General features: G+C 48.5%; 1 protein-coding gene across 4 annotated transcripts in view; it reads right to left on the bottom strand.

Annotated features, from left to right (window-relative positions):
- The window catches only part of Sergef (secretion regulating guanine nucleotide exchange factor), a 204,376-nt gene that overhangs the window by 148,363 nt on the left and 28,077 nt on the right, over positions 1 to 27,936 (bottom strand). For all 4 annotated transcript variants that reach the window (XM_021168201.2, XM_029480145.2, XM_029480147.2 and 1 more), the window contains exon 9: positions 6,954 to 7,120. In XM_021168201.2, the coding sequence (XP_021023860.1) occupies positions 6,954 to 7,120 (167 nt within the window). The remainder of the gene's footprint in view (positions 1 to 6,953; positions 7,121 to 27,936) is intronic.

The following is a 27,936-nucleotide window of genomic DNA, read 5'->3' as shown; positions in this document are numbered from 1 at the left end:
GTATTTAAGGTCAGGTGCAACAAACGATAGTGGGTCAGCTCCAGGATGACCCCAGGCAAGGCCTGAGCCAGCCACACTGCTGCAAAGAGAACAAGAGACAAATGAGATTGCAGAGGCTTTGAATTAGTCCTGACAAGTTTCCTCTGCTGCTGAGAAAGCCACCCAGAGACACCCCGGGCACAGACACTGATAGCTTGGCTCCCCCAACGGGAGGTCACACTGCCTGCACCTGAGAGGAGACTGAGTGCAGATTACAGCACATCTGGCTCCATTGCTCTCACTGAGTCTTATTCTAAGAAGAACTCCCATAAGATGTAGGATTGATGTCTACAATCACAAGTAAGACAAAAGGGTGGCTCTAACACATACTTACAACAAAACCTATATCTGAAATATACAGTTGCTTGAACCCAATAATGACACATTTTATTTGCATCTTTCCAAAATCCTATAGGCAAGATAAATACTATAGTTACTTCGCAGATGAGAAAACTAAGGCTGAGAAAGGCTTGAACAGATACAAAGCTACATCATTGATAGTTATAGAGAAGAAGGCCCAGCCTAGGTCTTGTTCCACATTCAAGACTCTGTGTATCAGACCTCACCTCCAACTCCAGGCAGTGCCATGCCTTTTCATGAGCTAATATGGTAGACTTTACTGAGTCTGTCCTTGTCCCAGCTCTCTTCCTCAGATGTTGTCCTAAGCCTGGAAGGAGCCAGCTGCTCTACCTACCACCCAGTAAAGACAAAGATAGGCAGAGAGGAGGCTGTTGAGGAACAGAGCAAGAAGGAGTAGAAAGGGAGAGAGAGGTCCAAGCCCCATCTGACCAACCACTTTGTGAATGAGTGTGAGCTTTCTCTCGGCCCTGCAGTTCCCTCAGCTCTAGAATGCCAATGGCCTCGCCACCATTCAGCACTAATAACGACGTCATTGAGCTCTCACTTCCAGAGAGAGCCACTAGACTGTGCTAGCTGAACCCACTCTAGCATCAGATCACTTGGTTCCTTCCGGTGGCTTGAGCTTGAGCTCATGCCTTGGACTCTCGGCTCCAGGAACAATTTGGTGTTTGGTCTAACAAAGACCATCTAAGCCCCCCACCATGAGCTCCTACTCTTGTTGACACACATCTACCAACTACATACATTGCTCCCATACTAGCCCTAATTGCACAAAGATAAACAAGACCATGCCTTTCGTCAAGGAACTCTGAGTTCAGTTTAAGGATAGACATGCTAATTACTATGTCATTAGTAAATACTACACAGCAGAACCGGCATCAACTTCATCCTTTAGTTGTGATTCTTGGGGCCTTGAATTGTACCAGACCCAGCAGGATATGATCAACATTGTTGGAATAAACAAATAAAACGAACCATACAGCAGGATCTCAAAGGATACAGTTTGCCAGAGGCACTCTCTTCTCTACCTCAAAGCATCTGACTTCATATCCCCCTTTGTTCTACTGCTAGGCTAAAAGAACATCTCTCCCCCTTCCAGGAACTAACCCTTTCACAGTGATCTTCAGGCTCATATCCATGGCAGCTGGGCTTCAACTCCTCCTCCCTCATATACCTCTGTCCCTCTGTGACTTCCTCTCCTGCAAGAGGCACAGCCATCTTCACCCTCCACCACCATCACCCACCAGCAACTCCTATATCCTCACCATCATTAAATCCAGTGGCCTTTACCCAGCCTCCCTGACCTCCCCAGCCTCCTGGACACTGCCATGACACTTTCCCCTCTCCTGTCAATATTCAGTCTGGCTGGCTGCTGTTCTTCCTCTGCTTGCCTCCGAAATGCAAGGCCTTGCCAAGATTCCCCTGCTACATTAGCTCCCTTGAGAACTAATTTAACGTCAAGACTTCCAATTCAGGAAGACTTTCAAGGCACCAACCCTATTCCAACCCTGCAGCATCCAACAAAACCACAGGGACCGAAATGTCAGGAAAGAAAAGGTCCCCATGGGCATGGGGTAGGACAAACATATTTTCATCCTCAGACTCTCCATAGCTTCTATCACAGCGTGCCTGTCCTGCTTGACCCTGCTGTTCACTCACAGGCTCCCCACCTGCTAATGCGGCAGTTAGAGACAGACATGCCTAAGCATCTGCTGGGTTAAGAAGAAATATCAAAGGTGAATGGATGCGAGTTCTTGACGAATTATGAAGTGCAACAGATTATGAGCATCTTCATCAGAAGCCCCAGCTGTGACTTGTGCAGAGCACAGGACAAAACCCCTAGGTACTGGCTCTGCAGGCCACTTGGTGACCGAGAACCTGCAGATATGGGAATGCCCTTCCTAACTTCCTGGGGTTAAAGAGCACAGTCTAGAGGAAAGGAGGGGCAATGAGGGTCACACACCCCTAAAACTCGTTCTTCCATTCATTTCTCCTCTCTTCCATCAGTGAACACCCACTGCTCTAGTTAGCTTTAACTGCCAGCCTGACACCACGTAGAGTCAGGAGAGGTGAGAACCTTGAATAAGGAACTGCCTGAATCAGACTGGCCAGTGGGCATGTCTGTGAGGGATTGCCTTGATGGAGAAGGGCCCAGTCCCCTGGAGGCAGCACTGGCAGCATGGCATAGGCAGGTGGTCCCGCACTGTGTGTGTGTAGAAGTAAGCTGAGCATGAACCCACACGAATCAACAGGGATCCGGCCTCCATGGTTTCTGTTGTATCTTCCTGGTGAGGAATTCCCTGGTAATGAATAATATTGCAGGATAGCAAACATTCCTGCCTTACTTCCTTTAGTGAGAGATGATGACCTGGAAGTATAAGGTGAAATAACCCGTTCCCCCTGCCACGCCCACCCCCAAGTTGCTTTTGGTTTGAGTGTTTTATCACAGCAGCAGACAGGAAACTAGGATACCCACTAAGCACCTCTGAGGTAGCAGGGACTATTCTAGTGACCAAGACTGTAGCTCCCTTTTACTTATTTATTTACATTCCAAATGTGGCTCCCCCTCCCAGTCTCTCGCTCCCCCGAGTCCCTCCCACTTGCTCCCATCCCCTTCTCTTCTAAGAAGATATGCCTCTCCCCTGGCATATCAAGTCTCTTCCAGATTAGGTGTATCCTCTCCCTCTAAGGCCAGACAGGACAGCCATGGACACTGAGCTACCTGTCATGTGCTGGCAGGCCTCATGCCAGCCCCTGTATGCTCTTTGGCTGATGGCTCAGAGACTGCAACTTTCAACATGAAAGGCAAGGCCTTTGCTTGCCTAGACTTCACATTCTAGTGAAAAGAATACGATGCTGAGGAGAACAAAAGGAGGTGCTTCCTCGGGGCACCCCCAGCATGGCTCTGCTGTTGGTGGCTTTCTCTCCTGTGTGTTCTCAGAGGCAGGTCCACTGCTGTGCAGTTTGCACTATCTCCCCCTGCTATGGTACAGCGCCCACGTGCTAGCTTCTAACCACAACAGAACATGCTTAGGGTGGTTGGTATGGCTTCAAGGAGGACTCTGTGCTGTGCTCTGGGAAAGATTTAGGGCTGCTGGGTCCCCAGAGTCTAAGACCTCAGGCTCCTCTGGCAACAGCACTGATGCTTAGGGGTTCCTGCCAGAGAGCCACTTGGCCGTGCTTTTTTCGGGTTGTGTTCAATTCTGTCAGAGCCCTCCGGACTCAGCTGATTGCTGGTGGTAGATTTCTGCGTTATTTAGGGCACCGAAGTCCCACAGTCTTGACACAAACTTAAAATTAGAAAAGCATTAAATATAGGAAAGAAGGAAGGTCATTCAGGAAAGGCAGCCTTCGGGGAGAGCTGCAGGACAAAGACACCCTGGAAACTTCCAGGTTCATTAATGGGTTTTACACAGCATTCAAGTGGTGTTTCTCCTTCAGAAATAACACGGTGGAAAGCGTAGGGGACAGGCTCAATCCTCAGCTAACGCGGCCGAGTGAGTGACTCGGCAAACTAAAAATAGCTCCTTTCCCACTCGTTCTGACGGATCTCACTTCGACCCTGTGCACAGGTTGATCCTTGCAGCTTTTGCCCTGCAGAAAAAAATGAGGGCTGGCGACCCTTGAGCTTCACAGTGACCCCATCTCGGACCCAAGTCTTGTTTAATTCCACGGCTCCTGCTCCCACAGCTGGGTGTGCACACACGTGCATGTGTGCGCTGAGAGTCGGTGCTCCTCAGCCAAACGTGGGCAGAATTTAAACCAGGAACATGACTCAGGGATGTGACTGCAGGCTGAGCCCAGGCAAGCCCCCAGAAACACTGACAATCAGGCCATGTGTCCTGGCTCTTCTCCTACCTCCTAGCAGGCCTCTTTGGGTCCCGGTGTTCTTGATTATAAGTGGAAATAATCATTGCTCTTAAGGCCTATTTCACGGCACCATACTAGAATCAAAGGAGACAACATTTATGAACGTGCTTTGTGTTTGCTGCTGTGGGAACGGGACAGGCCAGACAGGCAGCCACACTGGGGCGCTAGGCTCAGGCACAGAAAGACTCAAGCCCTGTGGCCCACCTCATGCTCATCTTGGCATGCCGTATCCTTGCTATACACCAACCCCGTTTTAAGAGCCTGGGTCAAACAACAGTTCCTTTTTGCTGGTGTCCTCGGAATTATCATCTGGTCTTCACCTCTTCCTTGTATCCATTTCTACCTCACTTCTCACTTCTCAGCCCAGAGTGCCATGTTTACTCGGGTACTAGAAGCTCTTTGAACACCAATGCTTATGCAGTTGACAAGGGAAAGGACAAGACATCCAAGTTCCTTTTTTTTTGCTATAGGAGACCACTACCCAGCAGCTAAGGTTGTGACTTAGCTTAGTCAGGGAGTAGAGATGTGTGCCTGCTTGGTTCCCTGTGTTGTTCCCAGGCTATCCACTTGGCTTCTTCATCTTTGGTTGCTTCTCATCCCTCTTAAGAGCCAAGTCCCATCCATTCTGTTTGTGGGTCTTTACAAGAGTTCTAAACAGTTCCTTATTGTACAGAGTTCAACCCTAGCACTAGCACCCAGTCATGTCATAGCAGGTTCACGGGGCACATGTGTGTCCTGTCTGTGTCTGCAGCAGTGTGGCATGCTGGGCCAACAACCCATCACTGACTGCTTCTTGCATTAGACAATGTAACCCACTGTTACCAAATCCCCACTATCCAAGAGAACCATGCCTGCTCTCCTCACCAGCTCCCCATGTAGCATGCAAAGTCTACCATAGGAATTATGATCCACACCTTGTTGACAGAACCAGACAGGGCAATGGACGAGGCTCCCATGCCTCCGCTACTATACCATCCAAAGTTTCAAGTGACCCAAGGACGGGAATGCTAGAGACTATGACATTGTTACACAATTACATCAGGCTCTCTGCAACTGAACTCACTACACAGAAGAAATTACTACTCCATTCCTTCAATCCTGCACTAGCAGAACCTAACAGAACCAAGATGAATACAGTAGGCATCATAAAGATGCTCATGGCTGCTGCCCTTGAACTCATCACCCAGAGTCTAAAAGAAGCAGTTAGACGGGCTCTCGATGCTCAGTTCAACGGCAGTGATACAAATAAGTAAGATAAATACACGTGAGCGGTCACATGCATGTCAGAGCACGTGACGGAAGTTGGGGGACAGCTTAAGGGAGTCAGGTCTCTCCTTCCACTCTGTTGGTTCCAGGGTTAAAACTCAGGTCAACAGGCTTGGGGGCAGGCCTCGTTACCTGCAGAGCCATCTTGCTGGCTCTCGGCAGTCATTTTACATGCTCATTTTAAGACTAAGAGGAAATGAAACGGCACTCGTGATAAACAAAGGCTGAAACAAATCACAAATACTACCGCTGACCTTTTACAAGCATGGGCTCCTGCACATGCAAAAAGAATGTACTTCAGTTGGGGTGGGAGGTTGAAAGCAGGCTTATTATCGCTGCTGTGTGCAGACTGCCTTCGTGCCACAGAGGAAGGGCTCCGGAGAATGAGGGCTAGGACATGAAACGGAAATGGAACATCCTATGGACAGGGAAGGAGGTAACCGGTGGCCCTGGGGAAGGGAAGTCCTCCAGGTGTGGAGAGGCTTGTAATTAGCCTCTTGCTAATTACAGAAGTCCTATAAGTTTATTAATTTTTTTCTGACAGACTCTGAATGAAGACTGAGTTCCTTCACTAAACTAACTCCAGTTCAGAGACACGGCTTCTGATGCCTGTTCTTTTAAAAGCCCTAGCCTTTCTTTAAGAACAAACAAAAGGACTCAGTGAGGTAAGATTCAGTGACAGAAACATACACCCTGGAGAAATTAAGATTCCTGCCTTAAAAGGAGAACTTCAGGCCATTTCAGAGAACCAAGGGGACTTGAATAAGCAAGTGGGCCACAATGTTTTCTTCACTGGAAAATATAAACAGATGTGCAGAATACTTAGCTCAGTATTAAACGCCTCCTAGGTCGGGTCACAGCCCCCCACCCCATCCCCATGTTACCTCATGAGGGCTCCGTGCCCCGGCCAATTTAACTGTTAAGAGTCCCCATGTTTTCCTCACATCTCCACCCAGTATGACTCTGTTCAAGTTGTTATGTTCCTGAAGTCCTCCTGTGTCTTCCAAATGCTTCAGTCCCATCCATCCCTCGCAGCATACCTCAATGTCATGCCATTCTCAAAACCCAAGCCAATCTTTCCACCAACTGAGTTCAAGCTCTCACTCCTGCCTGGAATACTGGCCTCTGAACCTCCCTAAGTGAGTTATACAGTCTGCCTTATGCTAATGGACAGGTAGGAAATCAAGAACCAGCTTTTCTATCACAGTAAACCATTAGCTTCTTGTGAGCGAGGATCCCTTCAGACTCCTGTATAACATACCATGACTCAGACTGATATATAGGAAGCCCTCAGGAAACACTTCACTGTGAGACAGGGAAGACACCACACTACTGTATGTGCAGGAAGCCACCACAGAAACCCTTCTCCGTGGGGCAGGGAAGGCAGCACACTGCATCTGCAGGAAGTCGCCACTTACCTCTGTTGCTCCTGTCAGGCAATGCAGAGGTGAAGGCACACTGTTCTGTGGCCCCTGGAAGGCGAGCGATGAGTCTTGCTCTACAGGTTTCTGAGCTTCAGGAGACACCAACCTCCTCCCTAGCTGACCATAGTCTGCTCGACCCCAGGTAAACACCTTGCCAGATTCTGCAAACAAACAAGATCTGAATGAAGGCTATGCTCACCAGATGTGCTCTCAAGGGTAAACAACAGTTACGAGTAAAATTGTGACTGTTTACTTCATTATCTTCCAATCAAGGACGTGATAATTGGTTTTGAGGGGGAGGGAGGGATGGCTCAGATTGCTTGCCATGTACCCTTATAAGAACCTTAGTTCAGATCCCCAGAACCTGTGCAGAGCCAGATGAGGTGGTTCACATTCTAATGCCAGCCCTCCCATGGAGAGAGAAGAGGCAGAGACAGAAGAATGCTCAGAAGCCTACAGGCTAGGCATACACAGCGGGAAACAAGGAACTCTTTCTCAAACAAGGTAGAAGACAAGAACCACCTGAGACTGTTCTGTGACCATTACACACACACACACCATGGCACACATGGCCCCACACTTTCACAAACATGCATGTGTGCACACATAGAAATTTTTAAAAAGAAAAGAAGCATGGGTCTTCATACATTCACGTAAGTGGGACCTGAGGTTTGGAGAAGCTAAAAGACTCCCCCCAAGAACAAGCAAGTAGAGAAGAGCAGAGCCAGAATCTGAAGACAGTCTTGGGTCTATGACGCTCTTGCATAGAGATGACATCATCATGAGTGACCGCCAACCTTGCTGATGGCTCACCCACTATCTCCCCGTCCCACCACCCTCTCCTTCTGCTTCACCCAGATGCCTGGTCTCGACTCTCCTCCCTCCTATGCAATCCAGAGGCCTTGCATCCTGAGTGAAGTTTTATTCCTCACGTCTCCTAGAGCTTTCCCCCAATTCTATGCTGGTTTCTTGTTTGCCCCTCCTGGTGACATAAGGAGTCCTCCTTTACCCAAAGGAGCAATCCTGAAAGCCCAAGGCAAGTGTGTCTGTGTGCTAGAAGAAAGGGAGAGAGCGGAGAACACTGTAAAATGCCGTTTGGAGTCAGAGATGCATTCAGTTCCCCAGGACCATGTGGGAAGCCAGCCAGTGCTGCAGATGACAGAAGAAAATGAGGTCTGGAAAAGGAGCAATGGCCTTTCGTTCCCCAGATAAGAGAGATGTTGCCAAACCCATTCACTTCTACCAAGCGCTGCCTTCATTATTCTAACATCCGATGAGGCATAGATTATTAACAGATTTTCTGCAGTAAATATGCACAACCATGTGCGCCGTGTAAATTCTTGATCTGTGTTTATTTCAACAAAGAAAAACTCTGCTTAAGAAACAAAACACCAAGTAATGCATATTAAATCCAAGACAAAGCAACTATGTTTGGTATCAAAGCTTCATCTGGCCCCACACGAAACATATGGCTTCCCGTGTCAGTTAAGAAACAGCCGAGATGAAGGGGGAAATGTCAGAAGACCATAAGCATATGGGGCTCTGCAGGGATACGTTCCTAGGTTCAGCCTGCTGGTAGACACTGAGGCAGATACACAGACATCTGACTTCCAGGCTTCCTAGGAGAGGGAACTGTGCTGGTCTGAACAGGAATGGCCATCACAGGCTCACATATTTGAACCCTTGGCCACCAGGGAATGGCACTATTAGGAGGTGTGGGCTTGTTGGAGTAGGTGTGGCCTTGTTAGAAGTTTGTCACCGGGGGTGGGAGTAGGGGGAGGGGGTGGGCTTTGGAGTTTTAGATGCTCAAGCCAAGCCCAGTGTCTCTCTCTCTCTCTTCCTGCTGTCTGCTGATCCATATGTAGAACTCTCTGCTCCTTCTCCGGAACTATGTGTGCCTGTGTGCCACCATGCTTCCCACCATGATGATAATGAAGTAAACTCTGAACCTGTAAGCCAGCCCTGATTAAATGTTTTCCTTTTTAGGAGTGGCCTTAGGTGTGGTGTCTCTTCGAAGCACTAAAACACTGACTAAGACAGGAGCTGAGGCTGTGCAACGCACAGGGTACTCGGGGAAGGGGGAACCCAGAGCACTGGTTCCTGTATACTTGTGTGCGGTTCCCTTTGCTGCTGCTGCCCTTCCTAACCCAGCAAGCCACCACTCCAGCGGCCTTCCTAACCTGGCAGTTACAGCTCTGCTGAGTCCAGCACATGTACTGTTGGCACATGAACCCCTTCCTGAACCTTCAACTTTCCCAGAAAAGATGAAACTGGCCCCTTTTGTATTCTTCAACAATAAGCTCAGAGAAGTGGCCTGCTCAGGGGCCCATGGCTAAGCTGCATCTCTTCCAGTGGTCCAGGCTGCATCTGTTATGGCTCACATCACTATATAATCATGAAGCATTCTTCCCTCACTTATGTGGATTAGACTGAAAATAGTCCGTGCCCAGGATACAAGAACAGCAGACGCTGACCAACTGTCCCTCTACCTAAGCTGGTTAGAATTTACTATCAGACTGCCCTAGCAGGAAAGTTCCGAATATGAAGAAGATGGTGTGTGTGTGTGTGTGTGTGTGTGTGTGTGTGTGTGTTGAGTCAGGGTCTCCCACTGAGCTTGCTAATTTGGCTAGACTGTCTAGCCAGCAAGCCCCAAGTATCCTCCTATCTCTGCCTCCCCAGGATTGGGATCACAGGCACACACAATGGGGCCTGGCTTTTTGTTTGTGTGGGAATCAAACTCAGGACCTCATGTTTGCACGGCAGCACCTTACTGACTGAGCCATCTCTCTGCCTCAACCCCAACCATTTCTCCTTAAAGGATTCCAGCATCCCTAAGCTGGGAAGAAATACCAAACTGAGTATCAGCAGGACCACAGGAAGAACTGGGTTGTCATAAACACACACATATCCTTTCTTTCAAATCAAGAACAACATCTTAGAACTTTCTGCTATTGATTATTGATGTCTGAAACAGGCAAGACTGCCAGATTACGGTGCCATCATTATTACATCTCCAATAGCAATTCAGCCATTTCACTTACATAGCACTTTCCACCTTCAAAGCACTTTACAAAGATTAACTAATTAATCTTCATACTCTCTGGGGAAGCCATAGACATTCTAGAAGAGACAAGGCCAGAAATCAGGCCAACCCAACATGATGTTCAGCCTTCAGCCTCAAACCTAAGCTCAGTACAACCTCCCGTGAGTCAGTTTACACTAAAAACACTGCACACCAGCGGGCTCAGGAACGAAGGAGCAGACACCTCTCTTAAAGGGACAGTAAGGAGCAGCCTTCTAGGAAGAAGGCTCCATCCTAAGACTCTATCCCAGTGAAGCCTCACAGCAGAGACATATATTGCTAAGATAATGAAATGACTGAGAAGTTAAACAGCCCAATCGAATTCAAGCAGCAGGTGATAGGACCAAGGTTTAAACCCATGGGGCTGGAAGAGACAGCTCAGTGGTTAGGAGTTCTTGGTTCCACATCAGGCTAGCATTCACAACCACCTGTAAATCCAGACCCAAAGGATCTAATGCTCTCTTCTGACCTCCAGAGGAACTTGCACCATATAACACATGCACACACACACACACACACACACATACACACACACACACATACACACACACACACACACACACACACACACACCACTCTAAAGTCTTTTTAAAAAGATGTCTGTCTTCTGCCCCTGAGTCTGATGGTCTCTACAACGATGACCCCACATATGAGGAAGCAGTGCCCTGCTCTGTATGCCTCACAGTGGCTCCTCAGCAGGACCTAGCAGAAGGCCACACAGAGCTCAGGACTCTAGCTGCATTCAGCACATAGACCATGACTCTATGTCACCTGTAGTGAAAGAAAATAACCCATATTCAAAAAAAAAAGTCATTAATGCACAGCAGATAGACATGTCCCCTAAGCTGTCAAACACAAGAAGATTCAGATCACAGAGCTAGGAAATGAACCTTTTCCATGGAGTAAAGAATTGCACATTACTGTGATTAAAAAAATAGACATATTAATGTCATCTAAAAAGTATAGGTATGTGTCTACAAATAAATGATAAATGAGTGAGAAATGCCAAAACAGCTCAAAATGAAGTCAGCAAGTGAGACCTAGTTTAAAAATATGGCCATGTAAGAATCCACATGGAAGAGACACAGAACCACAGCACTGAGTGAAGTCTTGGCACATAAGAAACAGCAGAGGCAGGGCGGGCACTAAGTACCACAAAGAGCATCCAGGGAGGGTGCCATTCAAGCTGGAACTGGGACTGCCTCTGGTGAGGGGACAAATGCCATCTAAGGTGAACTTGTTGGTAAGAAACAAGCTAGGGAGTGAGGAGGATGTGACAGGAGCAAGAAAGAGAGAGACCCACAGGCTCCACCTGGAGCAGGACTATGAAGGAGGGTCCCAGGGGGCAGTCTGGGCTTCAGGACAGCCAGGCTCACCTGGGCCCAGGGAAAGGCCAGGTGAAGGGCCTGGCTCTCACCTGGTTCCTAAATTCAGTTGCTTTCTGTGATAAGGTTTTCGAGCTAATACATGTACTTTCAGCTACATTATTGCAATGTACAGTTTTCTACATTTATAAATTCTGGCTATGTGTCCTTATTTTAAAATATACAAGATAAGCCCAGGACAGTGGCTGATATCTGTAATTGCAGCCAGGAGGATTGGTTTAAAGTCCAGGCAAGCTTTGGTGGGCAACATAAGGAGTTCTAGTGTGCGACCCTGTATAGAATACATACATATATACATGTGCATGTATAGAGAGATAAAAACTAGAAAATATAAAAGAATGTAAGGAAAGTAGAAAGAGATGGTAAGACTCACATCACACCCTGACCCTCAGGTTTGCTGTAAAGGCCACTGCAAATTGACCTGGGCAGACTACAGGACTTAAGCAGGTATGGGGCCTCCTGAAAAGAATCCCTGGGGTGGCAACCCCCTGGCAAAGGACTGCCTGTGTCCTGAAGTGTCACTTCACAGCTCCTACAGCACGCTGGGCACTGTGCTAAGCACTTCGCCTCTGCACGATGACTGCAGTGTTTAGCCCTCCACCCAGTCCTGAGAGGAAGAGGGAGAGAGGTACTTATGGGATCTGGTACTGGGTCCAACCCTCAGATGTGTTAGTGAGAAGAAACTACCCTAGAGACAGATACACCAGGGCCTCAATGGGGTTGAAGTCATAGGAAGAAAAATAAGGAAAGGGAGAAAAATTGTCAGGGCTCAATCCTACATGAGATGTGAAGGAGAAAGAGAAACCACCACACTGAGATTTCATACCTAGGTGGGGGGGGGGGGGGTGCATAGAAGAAGTGCAAAGATGGGAGAACAAGAGTCTTGGCTATAAAGGTCATGAGGGATGATCTCATTGTCATTCGTTAATTGTCCTAGGACCTTTTGCAAACACTTTGTCAAACGGTAAATAGCCTGAAGAGGGAGAAAGATAACCAGGTACAAAGCTGGAGGGTGGGGGCCAGATGGGGTGGCACACGCCTTTTAATCTCAGCACTCGGAGGGCAGAGGCAGGCAGATCTATGACTCTGAGGCCTACTCAGAGTCTGAGTGTGGTCTACATAGTGAGTTCTAGGCCAGCCATGGCTACCCATTGTGATCCAGTCTTAAAGCAAAGACAAAAAGGGATGGGCAGCCCTGTGCAGACAGGTGGGGGTGGTAAAGCTCTGTTGGCACCACCCCACCCCACCCCATCCCACACCACCCCAGCACTGTCTGGACACTGTTCACTGTCTGTAGCTGCTTCCAGAAGCACTGCAATACAACCGAGCTCCTCAAAGAGGCACTGCTTCCAGAGAAGTGGGTCCCGGAGTGACAGAGAAAGATGGGTGAGAGTAGCAGTCACATTTTCTTTACAGAGTCTATCTTAAAAGGGAACGGACCATCATTGATAATAAGAACTCCACATTAGCCAAAGGAAACCCATGGCTCAGGCAAAGACCAGGCCTCCCAACCTCTCTCTTCAGTCCTCTCAATTCAAATACCCAGGAAGCTATGAGCCCTTCTAGAATGAGCCCACCAAAAAAGTCACTGCCTCTCTGTGATGCTCTGAGTGTAATCAGCTGTTTACTAATGACTTTGAGTGAGTTCATGCTGAGCCCTTGGAAGGGAGGGTGGCCTTCTGCTCTTCAGTAAGCAGGACTTTTCCCTGGGCTACATCAAACGGAGATGACAATCCAAACATTTGCCCATGTTTTTCTGTGTCATGTGACTAGCTGCTTCAAGTGCCTGTTGCCTTGACTTCCTCATGATGGTCTGTAACTTGAACTGTGAGCTAAAACAAACCCTTTCTCCCCTGAGTAGCTTTTGTAATATTTTATCAAAGCAAAAGAGAAAAAGCAAAACAAAACAAAACAAAAAAAAACAAGACACCCCCTAAGAGTCATCTCGCATCATCCCCTGGGTTAGGCAAAGGGGAGCCAGCAAGCAAGCTAAGCAGCTTCCATCCCATGTGCCCTGATGTTTTCATAGGCCTCCATCCTCTGTGCTATCCTCTCCCCCAAGGTCTAGCTAAACTGCATTCACCTAGTCAACTCCTGTTCCCCTTCATGCCTTAACCCAGACCAGATGTGTCTGGGCAGCAACCTAGAGAAACTCCTCAGAGCATTGAGAGCATTTATCTCAGCAGAGAAGTGCATGTGCCTTAGAGGAGCTGCTAGGATAATGTCTGTCTCCTCCAGAAAGCCAAACATAATAGGAATGGGCTACAAGGTTGGGACTGAAGACATACTTGTTTCCTAAGGGAATCTATCCATCTCTCCACTCATCTCTCCTTCACCCCACAGGGCTTGGTCAACCACTGGTCCAACAATCTGTGTGCCTAACATTTTATCCCATCTGCAGAATAGTAAAGACAGCCTCACCCTCACCCTGGCTGCCCATGGTGGTCGCGGTGGTTTGCATAAGAATGCCCCCCTCATATATTCAAATTGCTTAGTCACCAGGGAGTGGAACTTTATGAAAGAATTAGAAGGATTAAGAGGTGTGGCCTTTTTGGAGGAAGTGTGTTTGTTACTTGGGGTAGCAAAGGACAGTGGGGGAAGAGTACAGCTTTGAGGTTTCAAAAGACCATGCTAAGCCCAAAGTGTCTCTCTCTCTCTCTCTCTCTCTCTCTCTCTCTCTCTCTCTCTCTGTGTGTGTGTGTGTGTTTGTCTGTCTGTCTCTGTCTGTCTGTCTCTCTGTCTCTGTGTGTGTGTCTCTCTGTCTCTCTGTCTCTCTCTCTCTCTGTCTCTCTCTCTCTCTGTCTCTCTCTCTCTCTCTCTCTCTTTGCCTGCAGCTCTCAGTGACTGCTCCAGCACTTGCCTGCCACCATGCTCACCGCTGTAATGATAATGGACTAAACCTCCAAAACTGTATAAACAAGCCCCCCAGTTAAATGCTTTCTCTTATCACAAGTGCCCTGGCCATGGTGTCTCTCCTCAGCAATAGAACAACAAATGAATCGCAACAATGACGAAGGCAGTGGTGATACGGCAATGTGAGCCACTGTCACTATTATCCTCCCAAACTGAGTGACATAGCCTGATCGAGGGTGGCCATGGTTATACCCACAGCTGCCAGCAACTCATCAAAACTTCTCAGCCGGCCCCACCCCTCATGCACGGTTTCAGAGTCAAAGCCACTAATGTCATGAAGAGGAACACATGAGGCTCCATCATAAAATTTTGGATCGATCTTTCTCTCTCTCTCTCTCTCTCTCTCTCTCTCTCTCTCTCTCTCTCTCTCTCTCCTTCCTTCCTTCCTTCCTTCCTCTCTCCTCCTCCTCCTTTGAGATTCTACATAGTGAGTGGTACATAAGAAGCCAATGGTACCCATTAACTAAAGCTGGGGAAACAGAGACTGAAGGAGGCTGATGGGGAGGAGCTGTAAAGCAAGGTGAGCTGGAGCAAAGAGGGGAGAGAAAGAAGGGGAAGGAGTGGAGGAGGGCAAAGGAGAGAGGGAGGAGGAAGGGGAGGGAAAAAAAGGGAGGGAAAGGAGAGGAGCAGAGGGGAGGAAGCTTTGGTTTATGACTCGTGAGACCTGCATCCTGACCCTGGGCTGCCTGGCCTCCAAAAGGCCCGTTCTCTTCTAAAGCCTGGCTTTTCCACCCATAAAATGAGAGGGCTCAAACAGACGTCTCAGACACATGCAGGTATAAAACTTGTAAAACTTCAATAATGGTGGCTAAAAATTCCCAAGGTCAAATGAGTCACATGCCATTTATCTTTACTGACACCTTGAGATTCTTCAGGCTGATCAGGGTCATAAAATGAGACATTCTCTCTCATTTCAAAGGCCATCTTTATAATTTATAATCCAAATAAAAATTGAGAGTTAATGATAAATCCTAATTTTAGCAAAATTTCCCATATCTCCAAAGTCACACTAGGAACAATATCACATAAGAAGGGTTAATATAAGAAGACAACTTTCATTTGTGGTTTTCTCAACTACAAAGGAAAGGGAACCCTACAAAGAGCAGCTGGGAGGAATTTAGTTATCCCGAATAGACTGACTCTTGCAAATACTGTTGGCAGAGTATTTGCCTAGCATGCATGCAGCCCTGGGTTTGATACCTTCAACACATAAAAACAGGGCATGTCTGTAATCCCAATATATAATCCCAGCACAAGGGAGCTGAAGGCAAAACAGGCAGTCTTCAAAGCCATTCTAGGCTACACAGCAGTTGTAGCCCCAGCCGGGGATAGCTGGGGCGCTGACGCTGGGGCTCTGTGTTGGTGACACTGATCCGTGTGACTCCCACTTTACAGACAAACAAGTCACATGGGTTAAATGACCTACTCAAAATCACACAGCTAACAAGTGGGACAGCATCAGTAATATCAAAGCAAATATTCTGAAGGCACTCACTCCTTGCCATACAGACTGTCACACGTAATCCACAGAAGCACCCAATGAGTAGACTGACCCTCAGATTTGAGATAAGATAAAAAACCCAGGGAGAGGTTTGATCCTAGACTCCGAGCCAGCACCTGTCTTAGCAACAAGAAGATGGGTCTCAGTCACCTGGCAGCAAAGGCAGATTTCTTAGTCACTGTCCTCAGAGGACATGCAGGCCCATCTGACCCCAGCTTCACTGTTCATTTAGGCACACAGCCTCTCTTCCTCGGTTTATTTAGGGTCCCAAAGACATTTACCTGGGCTAGAGGCACAGAGAACACCAGGCTACGGAGTAATCTTCATTCTTAGCCCACATGATAGAGCTCAGAGTCCCACAACACACAGGCACTACAGAAAGCTAATTTTGTTTTCACCACTGGCTTTAGTAGCAGACGTGATGGACAAGACTGAGCTGCAGGCCCAACTGCAACATATACGGCCCCAAACAAAAGCAAGAGAGAGCAGCTGGGTGTGGTGGCGCATGCCTTTAATCCCAGCACTTGGGAGGCAGAGGCAGGTGAATTTCTGAGTTCGAGGCCAGCCTGGTCTACAAAGTGAGTTCCAGGACAGCCAGGGCTACACAGAGAAACTCTGTCTCAAAAAAACAAAACAAAACAAAACAAAAACAAGAGAGAGCAAACCTTCAAACCCATGGAAGGCCATGGAGTAAACCCTAGTCCTAACTCATTTAGTAGTCTGGTTTAAATGTGCAGTGTCCCCAAGACTCATGTATTTAAACACTTAGTCTTTGGGTGTCTTGGGAGATTGTGGACTGAGCTGAAGGATCCAGGTCACTGTGCTGTCGGCTTTGAGGGTATAACACTGCCCAAGGGTATAACTCTTGGTAGATCTCTCTGCTTCCTGGTCCACAGAGATGTAACTGCGCTGAAAGCTTCCCACAGTACAGACCCAGCTACCATGTTGTCCCCCACTATAATGGGCTGTGGCCCCTGAACACTGACATAGAATAAACACTTACTCTGTCCCAAGTGCTGCTCTGAACACAGACAAATTCCCCTCCCCTCATGAAGCTCCCATTCCAATGGGAGAGAGGCCGTTAAGCCCACAACACATACACATGGGGAATTGTTTAATGAACCTCTCAGAAATAAAGTGGGAACAGAGAACAGGCAGCATGAGAAAACCCAGACCAGCCCCAACTTCTAGCCAAATGCTTGAGCTTCTCTACAGCAAACCCCATTTTCTGCCCTCCCTCCCTTTTCTGCCATTCTTCCTCCTCAGTTCTTAAAAAACTGCTTGTCTAGCTGACATAAAAACTGTGAATGTTTGTAGGGTATCACATGATACATGTATACATTCGGTGGTGTTCAAATGCCACCTTTCTTTAAGGAAGAACCCTAAACTTGAAAGCCTTGGCCAACCCACACAGAAGCATTGGTTTACCCCTCAGGCCCATGATAAAAGGCAGCAATAAACACTAACGCACTTAGCAAAGTCCAAACACACTATATGTGTTAGAGACATTGTGATTATTATTCTCTGAAGCCAAAAAGCCACGAGCCCTGCTCTGAAGAACTCAGGTCATCAGGCTTTGTGATGTCTTTTCTGGGTCCTTGGGCTTGCCGACCCTTGGGGTTCAAGGGTAGAGGGTCCAACAGCCCATGAGCCTAGTGGTCACACCTGGATGCCACTTAGCACCCTAAGAAATTGCCCTGATTGAGGCCAGTGCCTCTGCTGATGTTTCCCAACTCATTCCACATTCAAACACCACAGCTTCTTCCAACACTTTTAGATTCTTATTAATAACACTTTAAAATGTAGATTGCTGCCTAATCTTAGCTGTGTAATTAAAAAAAAAAAAAAAGTCTTGCTTCTCTCCCTCCCAACATGAAAGGAAACTATACCCTCAGGGCTTCTGCAGCTAAGAATCACACCCCTCAACAAAGCTGGGAAGAGGCTCGGGCTGGGGGAGGGGGGCATGCAGTGTGATCAGGCAAGAAAGGAGGCTCAGCACTGGACTTTATAGAGAAAATGAAACTGGGGCTAAGGAAGCAGGGGATCCACCAAGGACACAGGCTGCTCTGGCAGAGCCAGAACCAGGACTCTAGTCTGTTAGTTCCCAGTGGACTCCCCACTCACGAGGAAGACAGACCGGAAGAAGGCTTTGGAGAACAGGAAGGGAGTCCTCGTTTACTGATTCCACACTGAGAACAGAGCCCTGCTCATCTGGAGAAAGAGCAATGGACTTGTGAGTCTCGGGGGGCTCGTGGGTGCAAAGCCCAAAGTTCTTTACCCTTAGGCCAGCCTCACAAATAATCATTGACCAAAAAAATGGGACCTCAAAGCCCTTCCTACCCAATCATGCCGAAAGGAAAGACACTGGTGTTCCCAAGGTCAAACAGGGCAAATCTAAGAGAAGGACCCGAACTACCTGGGTCTTCAGAGAACTACAGCTGGGTCTCTCCACAATCCCACAACCTCCCTTGGCACATTCCCCAGAAGATTCCTGGGCTCCTCGGCAGGGAAGCAGGGAGATGAGATCCACCCTTACCCCTTACTGCCCATCTCCTAGAAATGACAACTTGGGGGCTTCATAGACTGCGCAATGGAAAGACATATACTCTCCCCTTAGTCCTTTCCAAGATCTCCTCTTCATACCTAGGCATGCTCCCAGCCCTGGGTATCACCATCAGTTTTTGTTCATTAGAAATACTTTATCAGCAGTTTCCATCTCTGAAGTTAAAAAAAAAAAGTGAGAGAAAAGAAAAGAAAAAAGGCCAAGAACTGTGCCCAGCTGCCAGGGAGGCCATTGTCTCCGCTAATGACAGGGACACACGGTGCCACAGCTGAAGGCTGGAGCCGGGAGGGAGACAGCAGCCTGGGAGCAGCCCCCAGGCATGCCTGGGCATGCAGAAAGGAGCTGGTGGTCTGCCAGCAAAAGTTTCAGCAGCTGGTGGCGGACACACATCTCCCCATACAGACCAGCCTGAGGACAAAGGACAAAGCGGGCTAGAGGCAGTGAGCATTGTACAGCATACCCAGTGTGTGAGGTCAGCATCTCACGTCTGAGAACTCAAGACACTCCCCTAGATATGGTATCTACACCCTCAGCTACCCCAAAGCAGCTGGCTTTCTGTAAACAAGAGACCTAGTTAGGATCTTCATGCGGGAAAGACAATGGTTCTGTCCATTCTTTGAGTCGGTAAAACTCACCAAGGCAAGAGCAGAGAGGGGCAAGAGCCCACCTTGGGATGCCAATGTACAAGCAACAGTGAGACCCCTGTGGACATGACTTCATATTGTGCTTCTTCACGTTACTCTAACCCCTGCCCTAAGAAACTGTCCTAGGTTCTCTAAGAGATATGGATGTAAAAGATGCAGTACATTCCTAACAGAGCAAGCTCACTAACAGTGCAACATTCTCCCATTTCCACACTTGAGGACCCAGAAAGAGGGAGAGTCAGCCGCTGCACTGTCAGTGGTCAGTGGGGACTTGCCACAGCAGGAGCAGCAAAAAGTACCACCGGAGGGGGCCCCTGAGAACCCACTGTGTTTAAGGATCTCTAGTAGCCTTGGAGTCCCATCATTTCAAAGACAGGGCTTTGGAGGCTCATGGTGGGGCGGCATGACTTCATCTCAACATGCTAATCCAACGGCCGCTCTGCTCTCTGTTCCCGCTTGTCCCTCAGGCCCAGAACGAACCCCCTTTACCATCATCCCACCTGCCAAGAACCTCCAAACCACTGGTGTGGCTTATGTAAAATCTGAGCATCGGTTAAGACTGCTTCACCTGGTTGTCACCTTTGGTCCCAGCAGAAGCCATTAGCAGCAGAGCTGTGGCGGCCCCTTTAGAGCAGACTTCTCCCTGCCTGTGGACAGGGACTGAGAGAGGCACCTGCTGTTCGGGAGTCTTCCTGTCACAGGCTCAGCTCCAACCAAATCAGCAAGGCCCTGTTACTATGGGCCATCTGCCAGGACCCGGAAACAGCATTGTTACATAAGGGGCTGGGATAATGAAGTTTATTAAACTAGGTTCTTCCTCCAGAAGGGAGACAAAGCATTCGAAGCCTCTCTGTAAAGTGGCAATGTGGGGAGTAGAGAGGTGCTGGGCCAGGGCCCGCTGGGGTCTGATCCTGCTTCTGCTGTCCCTTAGCTGTGAGAACGTGGGGACAAGCCATTCCTTCCCTATGCCCCTGGGGTTTTGGGTTTTTTTTTTTCTTTTATTGGATATTTTCTTTATTTTTATCTCAAATGTTATTCCCTCTCCAGGTCTTCCCTCCAGAAACCCCCTATCCCTTCCCCCCCACCTCTATGAGGGTGCTCCCCCACCTTCTCACCCTGGCATTCCCCACTGATGCCCAACAGTGCCATCCTCTGCCACATATGCAGTCGGAGCCATGGAGCCAGAGCCTCTCCATGTGTACTCTGGTTGGTGGTCCAGTCCAAGCTGAGATAGCATCAAGACTCTGTATTTTCACCAAAATGGCAAACAAACAAACAAACAAACAAACAACAAAACAGAACTGAACCCTTGACAGCAGCAACCAGAAAGGGAGAGTGTGCAGAGAAGAAACAAAAGGTGGGAGGGAGCCTTCCGTCAACCAGGCAGGGAGGCGCACGTGAAACTCAAGGTAAGAATATGGCTGGGGACTAGACGCCTAAACTCTTCCTGCCTGTTCACATGGCCCCAACAACTATGCAGGCCCTTGTATATCCAGCACTGTGTCTGACCCTCACAGTTGTAAAGACGACAGTGACCCTCATAGTTGACCCTGAGCAAAATGAGGGCTAGTAACTAGGACAGGGGCTGCTTTCTCTGACCCTCCCTTCCTCACAGGTCAGATGTGAATGGCCCTTACCTGACAATATTTCCATAGACATCAAAGAGATGATGTATGTAAATCCTAGCGGAATGACTTACCTTGATAAATGAGGATCCCTCCCTCAAACACCCCCCGCCTCTTCAGAGAACTACTGAGAAAAGCCCTATCATTTAAGTCTCTACGAGACTTCCAAGGCCCCAGCGAGATGGCTCAGTGGTTAAAAGCACCTGCTGCCAAGCCTGGTGACCTGAGTTCAATCCCAGGGAGTCATATTGTAGAAGAGATATGGCTGCTGAAAGTTGTCTTTTGACTTCTGCATGTGTCACGTGTGTGCTATGGCACACACACGCTCACACATATATACCCTCACCCCCTACAGACATCCACATCCACACAGTAATAAAATGTACAAGATGAAAGGAAACGTGATGGCTTGCTAAATGACCAGAAGACAGACCAGGGAGCCAGAAGACTCAAGCCTCAGGTCATGGATACTAAGAGTGACCCAACCCTTAGAGGAAAGGGCTCCCTTAGAGTCCAGTGCACCTCACTCTGAGCCAATGGCTGAAGCCTGGGCAGAAGAGTCTATAAGAGCCAGAGAGGCAGGGCCCTTCCTTGTGCAACTCCTAGTTATCATGCACTCAGTCCCTCATGGGAACCCCCGGCATCGCTTTGGCAGCACATGTGGACCCACTCCACCACACCTGCATGTGTCCCGTGACTTCCCACCTTGTCTGGCCTACACCAAGCAGTGGACACCACGGTGTACTCTCAACTGTAGAGACTGCCTCTCCGTTCTCCTCCTGCCGGGAACACCCTGCCCAACCTCAGCCAATGCAGGTGTGTGTGTGTGAAGGGATGCAGACAGAAACTATGAATAAGTGAACAGCCCAACCCTGTGGGACAGAGAAGTTATGATCATGGCTCTCATTTTACAGGCAGAAAAATGCAGGCCCAGAGAGGCTAAAGGACTTGCCCTGGGTACCAGCAACTACAAACTGGAACTCGGAGCTCACCCGTCAGAGCTGCCTAAGGTAAAATCATTTTCAGATTGAAAAGGAGCAGATTCCTCCAAGATTCCTCAAAATGGGCCACTGTCCTCTTGGCACACACTGAGATCACTTCAGGGAACTGGCTGTCACTGATCAGAGAGCTCCAGAGGGACACTGCAAGGTCTCTGAGAAAGGGCAAAGCATGGTGTCATGTGTCAAGAACCTAAAAATGACGACAAAATTACAGCCTGGCCGCTTTGAGAGCGCTTCTGGAACAAATCAATCCTCACCAGGAAAGAGGAGACTTCCTCGAATGGCTCCCCAGCCTCCGCCAGTGACCTCTGAGCCCTTCCCAGGCCATCGAGGAGTCTGAGCGGGGCCGACAGCCTTGCCACAACAATCCTCTTTCCACCGTCTTCGGCTCCGTTCCTCCCAGCCCTAAGATCTAGGAAACCGTGAGAGGTTGAACGTCAGCATTCTCCTAAAATAGGCTCGAACCCTGGCCCTGATGTGATGGTGCGAGGAAGAGGGGCCTGTGGAGGTGACAAGGTCAGCGGGTGGGGTCTTCATGAACACAAGCAGTGTGCTCGCCCCTCTGCCAGGTCAGGGGCCATGGCTGCCTATGAGCCAGGAGAGTAGACTCAGAGAGGAACTGCCAGCCCTTTGGTAACACTTCCTCGACTCTGGACTGTGGGAAATAAGGTTCTGTTATTTCTAAGCCATCCGGTCCATCTAAACTAAGACAGCTACTTGCTACATACCCAGTGAGGTCACAGCAAGGGGAAATAATGTGGTGAGAGGTGAGACCAAACAGGGGGGCTCACAGTTGTTTCTTAAGTAACTGTGCTATTTTGGAAAGACCACTCAACCCTGCTAAGCTCTGGACTGCATGTGAAGTGCAGGGGCAAGGGATCCTAGCTCAGGACACTACGAGGAATCTGTATGTGACAAACCAGAACTGGGCAGAGTGCTGATGTATGACGGGTGTCTGGCAAACACCGGTCCCCTACTCCAACCTTGGATGTTACTCTCTGCAGCCTGTCTCCAGCAAGGCTTTGGAAGCCTTGACCTCAAGGAGAACTAATGAGGGGAGGTACTGGTCAAAACAGAGCCCTTTGCCCATGCTGTGTGTAGGTGGGTGGGAATCAAGACAGCCAAAGAAATCTGCATCTCTGCTGTCCCCACTCTGTTTCTAGCTCAGATCCCAATCTCCGGCTCTCCCATAGGGCAGCCAGCTAAAGAGCCAACCTCAGCTCCTCTCATGAGCAAAGCCCAGTGAGGATTTGAGGTCCCTTCAGCTCTGACCTTGCTAATTCTTACTCTGAATGCTGTACACACACACACACACACACACACACACACACACACACCTTGTCCCCAAGGCTGTCTGCCTGCCCATTGCTGCCATCTGGTGGTGGGCAGACCCTGCTGCCCTTGGGTGAATGTACCTATTCTAAAGGTGGCTCTTTCTTCACTGCCGGACACACCCTGCACTGTTCCAGGCCACAGATCAATGGGCACCATTGCCAAACACAACAACAAGAAAACAATGCCAGGTTTTTGCCTCTAGCAAAGATGACGCAGCTGCAGTAGGCGACTGAGCTCTCTGGGAGGAAGTGGCCTGCCCAAGGTTGCCTAGCTGCCAGGCTCCCAGGACAGTACACAATTTTACTTTACCACAATGTTTAAAGCAAGTGGGTACTTGCAGATCAAAACTAAAGTTAGCCCAGGGCTAAGGAAACCAAGCCTCCGGAAGGTGGGAACACAATGTTGCAAACACTTCTTGCAAAGCCAGGAAAATAATTAAGAACTCAAACAGCTTAGGCACCAGCTGGAGAGGCTTTCTGGAAAGCGTTGCCATCCTTGGACCTTGGAGGGCAGGTAGCAAGAACATCTGCAGGAGACAGCCCCAGGACCCCAGCACAAGCTAGGTTTTAATCTACGCAGACATCAGATGGGTGAAGACAGGGGCAGCCATGCATGCGTGCGTACTTCCTGCGCTCCACCACACACTACAGGCAGGAGCCTGACTTCCTGCGCTCCACCACATGCCTGCTCTTTATGGGGCCCACATATCATACCCTTGGCTCTGCAGCCATCTTCTGTGCTACATAATGCAGGGCCAGAAAAAAAAGCAACATGTGGCTTTACGCAGACCACTCTGCCATCCTTCCCTCTGTCATCTCACATCTGCTATGTATTTATTTATGTTTTGTAGAGTGTGTTCCAAAGTCTTTTTTCCTTTAAAATGCTAGACTCTGAATCCTGCACGCAAGCCAAGGCTCCTCAAGGGAATGTAATCAAACAATGTTGCCCTCTAGTGGCCAGATGAAGTCAATTTCCCCCTCCCAGCTTGGCTAGCTAGCCATGCTCCCACTCGATCCCACCCTGCACTGGCCTTCAGCCAAAAGTACCCAACTCCAAGGAAGACAGAGTCGAGGAACCAGCTCAGCCCCTCAGCTGTCCCCACAAGAGTGAAGGAACCCTCTGTCCTTGGGAACAGATGCACTCTGGAGCGTCAAGACCTTTCATGACTTTCAAGTCCCCTCTGCAGATGAGGAAACAAAGGCTCACGGATGCCCAAAGGAGCCCAAGCTGATCAAGCTGACTCATGACTGAGCCAAAAATAGAGCCCACTTTTCCCGCCTCCTGCTACAGCCTCTTGCCTCTTCTCCATGTGACCTCTCAACTGAGGTCCAGGGAGGAGACTCGTCAAGGGCATCCAGGCTGCACTCACTCGCTGAAAGGGGATCATGCCCTGGCCTGAAAAAGTAAACCATTTTCACTTTCCTTTTGAAATAGCCTTACCAAGGCTACCATCAGACCGGAAGATCTGTCCATCCACGTGTGCATTCCCCCTGCCCCTCAGCACACATAATAAATAAAGTAAAATTTAAAAAGAAGAACGTCTACAACCTCTGACTGGCCACACGAATGAAGGGGGAGCCAGAGAGTTTATAAGAGTCTTGCTAGCATAGAAAATAAAATGCACTTTAATCAGACCCATCAGAGGTCATATTCTGGTATATTTCTTCCTAGTCTTTTTATAACATTAGCTGAGAATTAGAAAGTACCGTGCGAGACTATCCCTGTAGCATGAAGTATCCTGAGCACGCCTCTGAATGGCAAGTGTGACGCTCCAACCTGTGACTGTGCCTGAGTTCTTTCAACCCATCCCCCCTTTGTTTCATTGGTTTCTGTCATTAGCAATCAGGCAGCTGTGCATGGCAGACAATCACTGTCTGAACACATATATCGATGCTGATTACTTCTTAAGCCAGTTTTGTTGTCACAGAATGGAACTGGGGTGGCCATAAGAATAACCACAGGGCCAGCGAGATAGCTCAACGTAAGGGGCGCCGGCCACCAACCAAGTCTGACACTCTGAGGTCAATTCACAGGTCCCACGTGGTAACAGGAGAAACCTGGGCCCTACGAGTTATCCTCTGGCCTTTCCTAGTGCTGTGACATGCTCACTCCCTGCTTTCCCTCAACAGGCAATAAAGCATAGTCATTTTGTTTCCAAAAGATCATGATGTCTGAGACCTCCTACTGACCACAAGGTAAAAGAGGAGCCGGGCAGCCTGGGAGTCTTACCAGAGGAAAGGAGAAGACAAGAGAACCAACTTGTACACACTCCACCTATTGAAGTGTGACCTTCCCAAAGCCCAACCACAAGCGCTTGCCCTTCCCTCCCGACTCACGCCACAGCGTCTCTCAGAAACCCCAAAGCCCCTGGTGTCCTGACCACTCCTCTGGCCTCCCACCACACTCTTTATTCATCTCCTAAATATTTAATTTGTTCATCCAACCACAAGCTTTCTGAAGGTAGCTCTGGACTTCAGAGTCCCCCACATTCCACAGCACAGTGCAGGGTCCACACGCTCCGCACCCCATAGAAAATGCTAAGGGGGCCAAGATAACTACATGTCCTTCCCAGACACTTGGAACGATGGAGTACCCACTGTCCAAAGCTAGAGAAAGGTGCTTCTCTGAAGAATAAATGTAGCTCAGTTATGAAGTCAGGGCATTCTGTGACACATGGGGACAAAAGGAGTGAGTCCAAGTTAAGCTTTGTCCACTTCCATGGACTAGGGAGATACAACCAATCAACTGGGAACTCCCCTGTGAAATGAGGATAAGAACACTCCACTTGCCAACTTCCTGCAGGAAAATACCTGTTACCACACTTTATAATGACATACAATGACAGCAGCCCATGGGATTGCTAGTGTAATATCAATATCAGAAAGAGCAATGCTGCCCCGTGAGCCACTGCATGGCCTTCTGCACCTGTCCCCGGGTTCTGTCCATACACCTATCCACTTGGGGGTCGGGCTGTGCTCTTCCACTGAGCAGCAGGGCTTTCTAGAAGCACAAGTCCTGTACAGAAGGAACCAGCAAGTCTAGCCAGGCTCCTGGGTTTACATAAGCCACACCTCGATGTCTGTGGCAAGAGAATAACAGGACCAAAGGAGCACTTGACTGAGAGTCGTGAAGCTTCAGGTCTGGTCCTTCCCTGGTTTCTCAGCCTCCGAACTGAAGTTAGACCAAATATTCCCTGAGCTCCCACCCCCAGTAGGCATGCTAGGGGTTCCAAGATAAGTGCTTATGGCTTTGGTAATAAGCACATGACCCACCTTAAAAGTGTCCTCTGGGTTCCATCTGACGATCAACTGTGGAGTTTTTCAAAGGTCTAAAAGCTCAAGCAAGCATCACACATTCCAAACCACCTGCTTTAAATAGACCCACAAGGTTAGAACCTCTCTAAGGTCCACTGAGGTTTCATGATGTAAGGCCCCAAAGAAGGAGTATACATTTATACTGCCAACCTATTCTGGACTGGATCTTGGCCCCCAAACAGAAAAATCATCACGGGTATAAACTCCATTCCATGTGAACCGACATGGGCTTGGGATTCACTGATGCTCACACATCAAATGCAACCAAGGATTTCTTGGTCTGTGATTTTTAGAAAAAAATCTAAAAGGTCCTATCAACATATGGTCCCCGTCTTTAGAGGAGTAAGGAAAATAACTTAATTAGAAGAATATTACTAAGGAGAGGGGAGTAGAGAGATGGCTTAGTGATTAAGAACACTTGCTGCTCTTACAGAGGACCCAGATTTGGTTCCCAGCATCTACACAGTGGCTCACAACTATTTATAACTCTAGTCCCAGGGTATTCAACCTCCTTTATGAATTCTGGGTATACCAGGTACACACGTGGCACACGTACATACACGTGGGCAAAACATCCATCTATACAAAAATAAGTCTGAAAGAAAATCATAAAGAATATTGCTAAGACTGGGGAGGACAGTGGGGAGAGAGTTGCTTGGCAACAGAACTGACCTGGGAGTCCAGGGCTATTACCAACTCTTGTTTCTCTTGTTAGTTTTAGTGGTCTCACCTTCTAAGTGAGGAGGATGCTCCTCCATCTCTGACTCTCTATAACATCCAGTACTCCAGCTCTCTCTTGAGTGACACAGAAAAGTGCAGAATGTCAGAGAACTCTGCATTTGGCTTCATGTTTTCAATCCATACCCCTCTGAGACCACAAAACTACTTTGGGACGCTGCATGGTCCAGGGAAAGCTTCCAGCCTCCGGAAAGAAAAGGATTCTAGACATCCTGACTGATTCCACAATAACATTTGGGACCTGGGAAGAGCATTCCCTTGAAATTCTAATAAATTGCCAGCAGCCAGCACTTGGCATTTGTAAGCCTTTATATCTCCACACATCTCAGGACAACCTCAAATCCACCTATTTCCTACCCAGAGGTAGTCAGAGTCCCACAGAGACCTCTGTTACAGCATGCTAGACCAGGCTAGACCATGTTAGACCATGCTAGACCATGTACTCTCACCACTTAGGAGAAGAAGGCAAGAGGATCAGAAGTTCAAGGTGTTGGGTGACCCTGATACATATAAGCAAACAAATAAAACAAGGGGAGGGTTGCAGTGCCACAAGAACAAAAGTACCAAGGTAATCATGGTAATGAACCGAGGGGATAGGAGGGGAAAAGCAGGAAGCAGGTGCCCACAGCCACACTATCAGTATGCTGGGAGAGCCGAGCATAAACCTGGGTCCATCCAACTTCAAGGCTACGCTTATCTCCTGCCTTACACAGACATTAGGCAGTGATCTACTGAACACCTACTGTGTGGCAGCCTGGAGACACCAGGCAGACACATGACACGACATTCATCTTCTGACTGAAAGAAAAGAATGTTACTATGGAGCATGAGCAAAACGAAACACACCTCCCATGGAATTTACAGCCTAGACCTTAA

The sequence above is a fragment of the Mus caroli genome, unplaced genomic scaffold, assembly GCF_978045245.1.
Source record: "Mus caroli unplaced genomic scaffold, Mus_caroli_1 scaffold_8, whole genome shotgun sequence".
Taxonomy (NCBI): Eukaryota; Metazoa; Chordata; class Mammalia; order Rodentia; family Muridae; genus Mus; species Mus caroli.
The sequence above is the reverse complement of the archived record's forward strand: the minus strand, read 5'-3'. Positions and strand labels throughout refer to the sequence as shown.